At 40.3% G+C, this 14,642-nt stretch overlaps 1 protein-coding gene across 1 annotated transcript; it reads left to right on the top strand.

The window, feature by feature from the left end:
• The first annotated feature begins 2,412 nt into the window (after positions 1 to 2,412).
• Positions 2,413 to 9,710, top strand: LOC124289751 (ecto-ADP-ribosyltransferase 5-like). The gene is made up of 4 exons (XM_046726398.1): positions 2,413 to 2,464; positions 5,503 to 5,562; positions 7,653 to 7,678; positions 8,303 to 9,710. The coding sequence occupies exons 2-4, from the start codon at positions 5,523 to 5,525 to the stop codon at positions 9,098 to 9,100; spliced, it is 864 nt and encodes a 287-aa protein (XP_046582354.1). The 5' UTR covers positions 2,413 to 2,464; positions 5,503 to 5,522; the 3' UTR covers positions 9,101 to 9,710.
• The last annotated feature ends 4,932 nt before the right edge of the window (positions 9,711 to 14,642 follow it).

Genomic DNA, 14,642 nt, shown 5'->3' with positions numbered 1-14,642 from the left:
AAATCTTTTGATTAATGTTTTCGGTTTCTACGGAATTTCCATACAGTATAGAAGGGAGTTTAAATCCCATGGTATAGAAACATTAGTTTGATTTTTATGCTAGGATTTGGGCACATGAATACCTAATGATCAGTGTCCTCGCGTATCGACCACAGAAACAAGAAGGATCTGTGGCATTTATGGCCATTCAAGTCGCTACATCCTTGTCTGGGTCAAGAGTGAAAGATGTGAAACAGTCTCAATCCCTGGTCCAGATCAAGATGTTGTGTATAATCACCGATGTTACTGATAAGTCGTTTTAAAGATACTGTGGGACCAGCATTCGTCAGGTCTGATAGTAAGTTGTTCCATAAGTTGTGGCAGATGCAATTATTATGTTTTTGCAGTTCTGCATTTAATAACTTGTAAGTTGGAACTATTCCTTAACGATTATTTACCAAAAGACCTCGCAATTAATAACCAGAACGTCTGGGTTTTATCAGCAACATACAAAGTACCTATTAATTAATATATGTTTTTGCAACTAATTTTGACCAATGTTGCCTCAAGCCCAACTATATCTAAATGATCCATTTCCTGTACACATAGTATATCTCTAACATGTAACGCCTCCGCCCCCAATTGCCCTATCATTCCTGAAAGTTATGTCGAACCCCGGGATAGAATTAGCATTGTTAAGAATATCATCGTGTCCACACGTTTCATTTAGGGATGTACCATCAGGTGAGTCCAGTTCTGTTATAATTAAGTCAACTTTACATGTATCTTTTAAACTGCGCATATTGAGAGGAACAATCTTAATCTCAGCTGGGCCTGGATTGGGGTGAACATCATCACAGCACAGTAATAGAACAACAATAAGAAAAGATATTTGCATGTTATATAGACAAAGTCTCTGAAGAGCGTATGCAACATGCAAATAGAAACAGTGTAATCATTTATTAGATAATATAGCAATAAGCAGTCCTACCGTCAGCCTATATTGTGTCACATCAACCGGTATCAAATATCAATACAGAACAGATATAAATAAAGCTCGCAGTAGTTAACCAGAAAAAGAACAACTCACCGACACACTCCACCCTTATGAATTCGTACATGTACAATGTTTTCTGCAACGTGCATTTGTACCTCACATGCCATCATTTGTACCTCACATGCCGTCATTTGTTCCCGTCATTTGTACCTCACATGCCGTCATTTGTACCTCACATGCCATCATCTGTACCTCACATGCCGTCATTTGTACCTCGCATGCCGTCATTTGTACCTCGCATGCCGTCATTTATACCTCACATGCCGTCATTTGTACCTCACATGCCGTCATTTGTACCTCACATGCCCTCATTTGTACCTCACATGCCGTCATTTGTACCTCACATGCCGTCATTTGTACCTCACATGCCGTCATTTGTACCTCGCATGCCATCATTTGTACCTCACATGCCATCATTTGTACCTCACATGCCGTCATTTGTACCTCACATGCCGTCATTTGTACCTCGCATGCCGTCATTTGTACCTCGCATGCCGTCATTTGTACCTCACCCATCATTTATGCGCATCATTTATACCTCGCATGCCGTCATTTATACCTCACATGCCGTCATTTGTACCTCACATGCCGTCATTTGTACCTCACATGCCGTCATATATACCTCACATGCCCTCATTTATACCTCGCATGCCGTCATTTGTACCTCACAATCCACCAGGAAAAGAACAACTCACCGACACACTCCACCCTTATGAATTCGTACATGTACAATGTTTTCTGCAATGTGCATTTGTACCTCACATGCCGTCATTTGTACCTCACAACTCACCGACACACTCCACATGTACCTCACATGCCGTTATTTGTACCTCGCATGCCGTCATTTGTACCTTACATGCCGAGTATGTTGGCCTGAGCAAAATATAGTTCCGTGTTCCGATAATTGCGGTTATACGTTGCTCAAGAATATCATCGTGTCCACACGTTTCATTTAGGCATGTACCATCATGTGAGTCCAGTTCTGTTATAATTAAGTCAACTTTACATGTATCTTTTAAACTGCGCATATTGAGAGGAACAATTTTAATCTCAGCTGGGCCTGGATTGGGGTGAACATCACCACAGCACAGTAATAGAACAACAATAAGAAAAGATATTTGCACGTTATATAGACAAAGTCTCTGAAGAGCGTATGCAACATGCAAATAGAAACAGTGTAATCATTTATTAGATAATATAGCAATAAGCAGTCCTACCGTCAGCCTATATTGTGTCACATCAACCGGTATCAAATATCAATACAGAACAGATATAAATAAAGCTGGCAGTAGTCCACCAGAAAAAGAACAACTCACCGACACACTCAACCCTTATGACATGCTGTCATTTGTACCTCGCATGCCGAGTATGTTGGCCTGAGCGAAATAAAGTTCCGTGTTCCGATAATTGCGGTTGCACGTTGCTCAGGTAATCAGATTGTTTATTTGCTAGTTATTTGTTAATCAGTGATCCTTGTCAGACCTGTTATCGGTCTCGACCCCTTATGTTGCCTGACTTTATTTACAGTCATATAATGACAGAAATGTGAATTTTGCCATGTTTTCTACTGTTAACGATATCCTTATTTAATGTCATCCTGATCTCTACAGCTAAGGACCGCCCACGTGGTGTAGCGGTTAGAGCGTCCGCCCGGAGAGCGGAAGGTCGCGGGTTCGATCCCCGTCATACCAAAAGACGTTAAAATATGGTACTTGTTGGTCCCTGCCTGGCGCTCGGCATTAATAGGTACAACAAGGACTGGTCGGCTCGGAGTCTGTATAATGTGTCTGAGTGGGGTATTCATGCTTCACTGCGGCATGGTATCTCAGTGGGCTAGCACTATAAAACCAGCTTGAGTCTGGGCTCGTACAAGTAGCCGCACATACACATACACACGCATGCACGTTGTCATATGAGCGAAATATTCTTAAGCACGACGTTAAACCCAATTTCACCTCACCTCACCTCTAAAGCAAAGCTCCTGTACAATGAGCTTTCATCATGTGTATGTTGTCAACATTGTCATTAGTGCTGACAGATGATGGTCGACCTGTTCTTTGTCAATTTCAAGGCTCTTTTTTTCCCCTCCTGAACTCCAGTGCCGAACAGTGGCAGATATAAGACCATTATGCCCGTACACTGACAGTATGCCCATGTTTCCTGGAGGTACTTGATGACAGCAATCGGCAACAGACAGCTGCCAGCCACGTTCATGCCAACATAACTATTCTGCCTAGTTATGTGTATATTTCAAATGAGCTCATTAACTCTTCCAAGTTAGGATAACTCTCTCTCACCTCAGAAGGTTGTTTCAAGGCTTCTTCAGTACAAAAGGAAAGCATATTCCTGTAAATGTGTTTTAGACAGTGTTTGGTAATTGGTATACATACATGTCGCCAAGTTTATACAAAATAACCGATTGAAATTCATGAATAGTCAAGTCACTAATGATCTGCTTTAATGTGTTTCAAAATAGACCGTTAAGCATACTGCGTATAACAATGCTCCTTCCTTTTGATAATAACAGTGGCGTGTTTTATTGAGCGAGTGCAATACTCACCTCTCCACTGTGTCAGTCAGCAATGAGGAAGTGCACCACACATTCTTCTCACTCACCCTGTGACGATTAGATACCGGTTCACTCAATAGGTCGACCAGATAGGTGTACACAGGACAAGCCTAGGTAATTCCGGGGAAAATGTGAGGCAATGTGCCAAGTTAACTAAACATATGTGAATTTGAACCATACGCACTCACACATGCACGCACACACTCAAACACACACACATACGGAGACACATTGCACACTCACTCACTCACACTCAAACACTGTGATTGTACAGTTACATGAGGCATTTACGTGAAAATAAACCGAGTGTTCTGGGAAATAGGAAACGTAAACGCAAAATGAAATGCTGTCAAAAGTATATCGATATTTGATCGAATCAATTAAAGAATTATATCATTGAAACCACATACGTGAGGGACTTTCGTACCCCCTACGTGCACAATACCGGCTGTAGTACGTGAGGCTACCCTTCAGATCTGAGAAGCACAGTGATGTTGTATACGGCAGTCAAACATATTCCAGCTACAGTACGACAACCAATCATTATTCTCAATCGGAATGTTTGAAATAGGTTACGGAAAGATGAACGTCGATTGGCGCCGTTGGAGTATAGAATCACCCAAGTCACAGAGCCTGAACATCTGCTACCCTTTTATTCGAGGCCTGTGATCACCTAGTACTGGGTACCTATTGCCTCGACGTGTTTGATAATACAACATCCAGTATTAATATCACCATCAACTCGCAATGAGTTCACCAGTGTTGGGGGCGGTGGGGTAGCCTAATGGTTAAAGCGTTGGCTCGTCACGCCGAAGACCCGGGTTCGAATCCCCACATGGGTACAATGTGTGAAGCCCATTTCTGGTGTCCCCCGCCGTGATGTTGCTGGAATATTGCTAAAAGCGGCGTAAAACCAAACTCAGTCAGTCAGTCAGTCGCCAGTGTTGACAGAGTTTATGCTTTGAACAGATATCATGCCAAAGAGTAAGCACATATAACCGCCTGCCAGTTGTGCTTCACTAACAAGTAGTCAGATATTTGTTCCAATATAATAATAAAGCTTAAACCGATAATAAACAATTGTTACAATAAGGTGTTAGTAAGGTTCTGTGGTAACCGGAAGCACGCCTAGAACGGTGGGGATCAATTTGCCACTGGACTGCTATGAGTCCTATACACGATGTCGACTTCAAGTGTCTGCAATAATACAGTTGAGGTTTACGTCAGATATAAAAGTGGTTAAATGCTATAAGCATGACGATAGGTGTGAGAATGCTATAAAGAAATTAACCCCCAACATTTGCGTATTGCACGCAAACTACGCCAGTTGTACTCTGTTCACAATGTTATCTTGACATGACCATAATTGGACCACCACCTAATTTAATCCATATTCTAGGTCTGCCGAGTCTTTTCTATTGAGTGGTTCTATTATGCGTGTGATTCCCGAGAAGTTGGGTTTATATTTAACCGTGACTCGGCACTCGGTATTAGAGGCTATATCACAGGTAAAGGATTTCCCGGTGTTACATTGCACTGGACCCCGGACTGTTAACATCGTGCATGTAAGTGTATACTATTTGTATAAGTAAATATGCTTAGCAAACACTATTTCACTATCATATTGCCGTCTGGTATACGACATTCGCTATCAGATACTTAAAACGCTGCTATTGACACTGGGTTCGATTCCCCACAAGTGTGAAGTGTGTGATGCAGTTTCTGTATCCCTAGCCGTGTTATTGTTGGAATTGTGATGAACGCGGCATAAAACCATACTCATACACTAATTATTGAAACTCAAACTTTACCTCAAACCTATTTGTTTCCAACTTCCTTTAAATTTGAGTTGAGTGCTAACACCGCCGCCATAGTGTTGTATCTTATTTCGTTTCAGTGATCTACAGCAGTACAACAATGGGCTCTCGTACAGCGCCACTGCTATGTGTATTGATAGGTAGGTGTTCTCTTGTGTCAATCGTTTATCCGTCAAAATACATGTATAACTACCACTTCACCGGATAGGGATTTCCATTGTATGGAATTGGGAGAATTGAATAAAAAAGAATTATCTAATCTACAATGATACATATAATTTCTACTACATAAATTTGTAGTAGGGTACAGAGGTCAGAGGTCGTCCGATATGGGGTCACAGGTGATAACTGTAACACGTATTTCTCACTTAGCTCAAGTTCCAAGTCTCCAACTGCCGGAGTGTAAGAATAATGAAAAATGTTGAATGAATTATTTTCTCTAACAAACTTCATAAACATTTCTTTTTAAGTTTCACCTTAGAAAGTCGGAACAGTTAGGAAATATCTCCGAAATGATCAAATGACCATCTTCCCACCCCGAATGTTGACTTGGCTGAACCTAACTACCGTCTCTCCCTGCTTCCCATGCCCGCCAATGTAGCTGTTTAGAGTGCAAGCGCTATCTGCAAGTCGGTGATCTATTAATTGAAATGAGCCTACTGGCACAAGCGAAATCCCTTGAACTATGCCCGGTTTTAGTTGCATACAAGTGCACATTTTGGTGACAGATGATTATGTGACACAGACATAACTCGTGACTCGTGTGTGTTTCATCTACATGTACCTGTGTGTGGTAGATCATAGTTTGATAAGCTGTTGTTCTGATATAGACTGTATACACATTCTTCCTGTTACCGCCAGCCCTCGTTTCATGCATCGATGAATAGGCTGTCGATAGATCGTTATCTTTTTTCAATGTGTCAGTGTGTGAAAAGGCTTAAATAGAAAGAAGTATGAATGGAAAAAGGGTATCTTTTAAATTATCAAAACCACTTATTCTTCACTGTCCTTGTAGAATTCTGCAATATAAATGCAATTCTGAAAATGACTGATAATATGTCGAATACCTACAGTCACTTTCCTCGGTAGTGACACCCGTGAAGGTCAGTGTTAGAATATTGGTAGTGACACCCGTGAAGATCCGGGTTAGAATATTGATCTTCAGTAACCCATGCTTGTCGTAAGAGGCGACAAACGGGATCGGGTGGTCAGGCTCGCTGACTTGGTTAACACATGTTATCGTATCCTAACTGCGTAGATCGATGCTCATTCTGTTGATCACTGGATTGTCTGGTTCAAACTCCATTATTTACAGACCGCCGCCATATAGCTGGATATTGCTGAGTTCGGCGTAAAAATAAACTCACTCACTCTCTCACTCCTCGGTAGTGAAGTGAATACTTCCGTTATGTCGTATACATACCCTTACCGTATATTCACTCCGAGAGACGCGGCTTGGAAAGTGAGATACTATGATGAAATGATGATGTCACTTTGCAAGAGAAGATTTTGTAAAGTTGAGGATGTTGAACCAACTATACGAAAGTTGTCTGAACGTAGTCTCGTAGACATTTGGAGACCACTGTGATGCTTCCATGTTATATTATCAGACATGAATATGGTGGATCGAAATCGAACCGAACTACGACACCGCACATATTTAATGATATCAGCAAGGGAAAGTTAAAAAGCTTATTCTCTTTAAACCAATTATGTTATAGTGTTATATTTTCGACTCTGTATTAATACTCATGTAGAATGCTGCATTAAAAGGGACCGTTCATCATTTATGACTAAGGAGGTGATGAGGATATTGATGGAGAAGTATGTACAATGTGAATGACCGCCCCCACCCCCCAAAAAACCCCCAAAAAACATCAAAACCAAAAAATGGGAAAAAAAGAAGAATGTAAAAAGTAAGCGACCCCCTCTGCATGCCATGTACAAAATCGATGACCCCTTAGTGCATGTGTACAAAATAATGACCCCACTACCTCCCCAGAACAAAATGTCCCCCCCCTCTTAAAATCATTACCCCTCACCCAAACACACACACACGCACACACGCACACACACACACAGACACGCACACACACGCCATTAATTATGAACGGTCCCTAATCCTTATAATTACTGGTAGTTGTAAGATCAACTAACAGAACACAAACTGTAACTACGATTGCATTAGACATTGCGTATAGTTCAATAATAACCTCTCTTTTCCTTTCAGCTGGACTTCTTTGGAATCTGAGCAGAGTAAGTAGTCACTTAATGGAGAATTTGTTTGGTGGTTTTAGCTACTTGTCATACTCACAGCTCCCAGATAATCACATACATCATATACATGTGGGAGACAACTCTTGTACTTTTGATTGATGTTTCCATTCCTGAACAGAGTTATCTCCCATGATCCAGCAGACGACAGCTTTGTTGACATGCCTGATGTAGTTGCATTGGAGAAAAGAAAGGTCATAAGAGGAGAATTTGAGAAAGGGATGTTAACATCATAATACAATCAACTCGTAATTCAAACATTCTGTAGCACTCATTGTTATACGTACGCATGTACTTAAACAATGAGCTGGACTGAATACACCCAAGAATGGATTGCACACAAATTAAAAATAATGGGACAATTGATAAAATGTCGAATACCTCCAGTCTCTTTCCTAGTGAAGTGACAACCAAACGCTTTAACGACCGACACGACAATCATGACAGGCGGGAATACAAACAATACTGGGCGACCTTGACCTTGACTGCGGTATGTACATAGAGACCAATTTCCGAACACATTTATTCATTGATTATGCAGTTCTGTCGATTATCCATGTTTTTCTTCGATTGCTTAACTATTGAAGCTATTAAATATAATTTTAGGGAAAGGTATACCAGCTGCTTGCCTTGGTCAATAGTATCAACGCTTCCATTACCAGTGAAGATTACCAAAAACTGAATACGAACCTGATGGATGTCATCAGTACTAATACTATGTTCCATGCGGCCTACCGCGATGCATCAGATGAGCAGAGAGACCGCGTCATATCTCAAGGGAAGTCATACGGCTTGACAGACGATGAAGCCATGGCCGTGATGATATATACCGACACTTCAGTGAATGGCGAATTCAACATGATTTTAAGAGATGGTATTCGACACAAGTATGATATACCTCAACGAGTCCTTCATTATAATCTCATTAGTGCATTAGAAAAGTTACTAGTGTTACAAATACTCCCTCGTTTTTTGTACAGAGGTGATCCTAATTCCTATCAGTCCTTAAGCCAAGGCGACAAAGTGCAGCTTGCTGGGTTTACTTCAGCCGTTAGTGGCCTGAAAGTAGCCAACAGAGTCCGCAAGAATGGTCACACTTTGTTTGTGTTGAAGGGTGTTGTTTTCGGGGCAGCTATCAAAAAGTTATCTCTTTACCCGCAAGAAGCCGAGATCCTAATTCCTCCATATGAAACCTTTAGAATTACCCGAGTTACCAAAGATGATAGAGGTCCGGTCATTGAACTTACTAGCATTGGAGAGACGTGTGTGAGAAAGATACAAAAGACAGGATGCCAGTGTTGTAGACAATCAGAGGAAGAGATTTTCAGTGTAGCGTCCCAGGACTGGGGAATATTTCTTGTGGGTGTGTTATTGTTAATATTTACCGTATACATTACATGTTGATATCGCTGATGGTGTTACAGGTTGAGCGGCCAGATCATGTTAATTTACACTTGCTTTTACGATGGAAATTATAATTATTTTCCGTCAGCGAGAATCTAAAAAACTAATGTCGAATATATTGATTCAAACATGCAGCACTTTGGTGGAATAAGCCTGCCTTGTTAAAATGCTACATAGCGTTAAAATCTGTAATTATAATAACCAAATCACTGTCTGTTACTACGGTAGATTTCTTCTCGTCGGTCCTGTATGATAAAAGCGGACAAAAACAATCTCCTTGTTGTAAATGGATCTTATGAATTAACCGTTCATGTTACATGCACCAACTGCATATCTTATGCAGACGAATTAATTTATATGATAATGTTTCATACAGACGGGCTTTTGACTTTAATCGCATCCGAAAAAGCGAGTCCGTTTGAGCCCTGCCGCACATGTTTGTGTGTCTATATACATGGTTTTGTCACTGTTATTCCTTTACATGTGCTTTAAATCCTGAAGAGTATCCTAAAAAGGTTTATTATTCAATAAAATATACTTGTGTGATTATTTGTGATACTTTTAGCTTCATAATTTGCTTCTTTCTTGAAATATTAAATACATTAGAAATTTATAATCTTTCCTAGAGGTGATTTATTTATCACAATTTTCCAACAGTGGAATAAAATACGCTGTGATTGTATGTCATGTTAACATATTTTGTTGATATGTTTAGAACAAGATGCATTATGTGAGCGCATACAAATGTACGGTTCTTCAACATGGGCCATCAAATACAGTGAGTGACGATGCTTTTACGCTGCCTTTAGCGATATCACTTCGGGGGACACCAGTGAAAGGGGTCACACATTTAATCATATGGGGAATCGAACTGGGTCTTCGGAGTATCAAGCGAGCGCTTTTACCACAAGGCTACACACCGCCCCTCATGAATTACAGAAAACAGTCCATAATGTTTCAGCTGATTGCAAAACAAGTCCAGGAATATGTCATTCAACACGCCTCCAACGTAAAGAAAGTCAAAGAGTTTGGGTCCATGCCGCTGGGTTTGGGGCAATTACACAGCGGTGTGTCAGCCTGTTGTGGAAGAAAGCCCCGAAGTGATGTAGATTCAAGGTGCTTGCAGCTTTGGTGGAACCAAGTATGGATATGGTGCAGTGCTGACAAACACATAATCGACGAAACAGGGATCGAACATAGATTTCTGGTCTAAGGGACGCAACTCCGCAAACCAAATTACGACGCCTTGGACAAACGGTCCCTCTCATGATAAAGACGATGAATGTCGTCGTGTTGCATTCGGATGCGACCGTAAAATATCCCAAATATATACGTGAAACAACACCAGATCGCTTATGGTGACTGTCGGAATGCACAGTGCATATTGTTAAAGTGTTGGCGAATTATCGGTATTACGATCCTTGCTACCAATTAAAATACTGAACTTTTGTTTGGCTGACACCCTTTTTTTAACGAATGCTAGCCTGTTACAACAACTGTGATACGCTGATGTTGCCTATATGATGGTTAGTGTGGGGTTCGTAAAACATCGATTGAATTGAAACATTGGAATGAAATCAGTTCTGTAACATAATGATCAATTTGGCGACCCCTGCTCCAGCTGTAGCATCGTTCAAATAATAAACCTCACTCACCATAATAATTGTATTGTTAAGTAGTTGCTGGACCAGCTGCAGTAAACCACGGTAATGCCGAACTGAAAGGGACGATTAATGTTAGTTCGTTACACCCGTAGTTGGTTATAAGTATGTCCACAAAATGTATTGCAGTTAGCCGGTAGCGCCCTTCCCTCGACTCCCAACACAAGACAAAAGAAAAACAAACAAAAAAACCCCAACCAACACACAAAAAACCCCACCAGTTCGATATATCCGTCAGTTCGTTAAAAGCGTGTTCGTTATACACGTAATTAACGTACATATCTAATTGATGTGACCGTACGTGGGAACAGTGTGTGAAGGCCATTTCTGAATGAAGAAATGCCCCGACCATAAACACGCGGCGTAAAACAATACTCAATCTAATTGTGCATTTATTGGCTTGCTGATGTTATGCTTCACCAGTGCTTCAGCGTGAACATCCCAATGTCGATCACGTTATGTATGGTAAGGTACGCCGATTCCCTTACTACTCCAGATTAGGTCGAATATTTTGTATAAAACGTCAGTGCAAAGGAATAGCACCCAGTTTTGAGTATCCTCAGAAACAGATTCAATTTGGTATAAACGGCATAATAGCTGTAAAAATCAAATGAAAAGATCACTGAGAATCTGTGATAACACCGGGTGTTTGCAAGATGGATACGTACATTTCTACTCATCATTATATATGATAATTATGTATACAGGGTATACAGGGTATACAGAATACGAGCTACAACAAACAGACGAATTATCTTAATGGTATCCAGGCAGCCAGTTCCTGTCTTATTGCATGCATGGTGTCCTCCATTATCTTTTGACAATCACTCAGTTGTGTGCAGGAAAGGACTCCATCACAGCCAAGTGTAGTTAGATCCTTTCTGGAAACTGGAGTAATTCTACAACAACAACAGAACAATACCAGTATAGGTCTGCTACTGGTCGTGGCGTGTCAACACTAGTGTTGGGAATTGGTTAACATCTCATAATTGATGATTGGTTCATTACAACCGATCAATCATCCAAAATAATTGGTTAGCGTCATTTATGAAATTTGCTAATGCACATAAAAATAAGGAAAAAAACGTAGTTCTTTGGGGGCTTTTTGGCAAAATTTCACATCTTTAAAGGATGACTAGTATGTTAGGAACATAAATTTCTTAGAGCCTTTAAGATAAATTCAATCATGACTTGAAACGAGCTTGTAGTGCTTACAAAATGTAACAGACAAAACCAACCTTGTGAAAAATATTGTTAATGAAAACAAGTGTTCCAAAATTGTTTGTGTTCGATTATGAGAAATTATGATCGATTGCTTGTTCGTTTAGTCACTACAACCAATCTTCGATTATTTCAATTAATCGGACCACCACTAGTCAACACACATGCACCTTGTGACATACACCACCAGCAGGACTTTGGTATGGAGCCGTAAGGTTTTACGCGCTTTCAGCAGTATTCCAGCTATATCACGGCGGGGGACACCGAAAAGGGCTTCACACATTGTACCCAGGTGGGGAATCGAACCTGGGTCTTCGGCGTGACGATCAGACGCTTTAACCACTAGGTTACCCCTCCTCCCTAAAAGTAGAAATAACCATACATGCATATTTCAGGGATAGTGTAACCCACGTAACTCCCTAGGGGCTATCTGAGGAACAGACTGGAGACATATAGAGGAACATATAGAGGAAAATATAGAGACACATGGATGTCAATAGAATTGGATAAGAACACCTGTTGCCATCACGGTTTTTAGTGATGCACCCATGTAAGTTTCATCACTATTTTGCCTTTTGCGCCCAAATAGAATCTGTCCGGCGGATACTCGAGGATATTATCTGCCGTTGACGCTTCATATCTACATGATGGGCTATGATTGTCCGTGTGTTATGTGTGAAACATCGCCAGTGTTTTGAGATAATAGTCTCCACAAGGACGCCCATCACTATAGTCCTTTACTATGGTCCAACACTATGGTCCATCACTATGGTCCATCACTATGGTCCATCACCATGGTCACTATATCAGCAAAATCGCATATTATTAATAATGTATGCCTTTGTACCCTAGAATTGATGTGTTAGATATCCGTCACCAAGATGGAACGTGGCAGGGACTGAAAGTTAGTGCTGAGATATTGAACACTTTATATATCCGTGAATAAGTTTTTTGTGTGTGTAGTTATGAAATCTGATGTGGAAATGAATTTAGGGATAAAACAAATGCACAAAATACATGTCTATTAACAGAAAACGCTGGTGTCTGGACGAATCTCCCTCGCGGATTGCTCATTTGCAGAGATGAAATTATTCCAGCTGTTTTGTTTTCCTGTTGATATGTAAATTGGCGTTTCCGGAGAAAAAGCACATTAGCTATTGGTAACCATTTAGAATATACGAAACTTAATTTAAGTAAAGACCCACACTTCCCAGGGTATGTGATGAAAGTGTTGTCCCGCTGTTTATCAAATGTATAATGTCGATACAAACTTAATAAAACCGATTTCATAAGATATTCCAAGCAACGTTGTCTACTAAATCACCACAGTAATCAATACCTTTATCTTGGTATCTGTCAAATTCAGACGATTTATGGACAAAATAATTCCTGATCCTTGATGGGTGGTCATTAAATTGTCAAAAGTTCATGTTCTGTCGTCTCTTCCACTAAGCGTGATCTAAAGTTTAAAATGTTTTGAATGCTAAATTGATTTCAGCGAGTCTGGATCGTGATTAGATGATTTATAAATGTAATATCGAAATTGTCTGACAGATATGTGCACAATAAGAGAAAACAAAATCGATTTTTATTTCAATGTACATCAGCATAACATTTAATACCAATAGGAAAATGCCATTAAAGTTTCAAATCGTTGAAAAATATTAAGTTCATACCATGGATATACATCATTATATTGAATATACTAGACACATTGTCCATTTGATTTCCTATTTTATATTTATATGTAAGTATAACAAATAATGTTTTGGAGAACTTTTTCTGGCGTTTTCTCAATTCTAAGACAATTCTAAGCTTTGAAACAGATAGATAGATTCATTGGTGGGTTGGCAAACACAGAACAAGAAGGGCAAGAGAACGCAACCTTTATCCGACTAAGTCAATTAAATATGGTTTGTGTAAGAACATGAATCAGTTTTTAACGTTGATGTAAGTTTCCCCGATTCCGTTTTACAATTAATGCAATATTGTGTAACCTGATGTTATATTATATTATGGACTAGCTAGGGTGGGCAAGTCAAACACCTGGTCCCATGGCTCATTTTCAGGGATTCATTCATTTTGCCCTTTACGCCAAATGGAATTGGTGGATGATCGAGGCTTGTTAATCCCTGGCGTTGAGGTTGTGTATTTATACTGGTACAGAATCCCTGGATATACATCCTGAGGAGAATCAGAACGCAGTGATTGCCAGGCTGTCTCTGGGGCTCATATACCCTGGTTATACATCCTGAGGAGAATCAGAACGCAGTGATTGCCAGGCAATGACGCTCATATACCGGATAATTTCGAAAGTTCAAAACAATAATTGACTGCGTTGTCTCATTGAACGAGCATGGTTTAACGCCGCCTCTGGGGAATCGAACCTGGGACTTCGGCGTGACGTGCAAAAACTTTTGGCAATAGTTTACCAAGCCCTAGCCCGGAAAATCAGTAAGTCTCTAACAATATGATCGGTAATCAGTCCATACCCAACAAGGAAATAAGGATATCATAACTTGAGATCGTGAAAACAAGATGTGGATGACGCCCAAGGAGGCTTGGGAAGTACCTCCGTATTTTGTGGATTACGCTATCAAATGTGAGACACGTTGAAATGACTTCCACTCCAGAGGATTTAGAAACACGGTGTCATCTCT

Source organism: Haliotis rubra, unplaced genomic scaffold (genome assembly GCF_003918875.1).
Source record: "Haliotis rubra isolate DU_JTF1 unplaced genomic scaffold, ASM391887v1 Scf449, whole genome shotgun sequence".
Taxonomy (NCBI): Eukaryota; Metazoa; Mollusca; class Gastropoda; order Lepetellida; family Haliotidae; genus Haliotis; species Haliotis rubra.
Note: the sequence above shows the minus strand (reverse complement) of the source record. Positions and strands in the feature narration are given on the sequence as shown.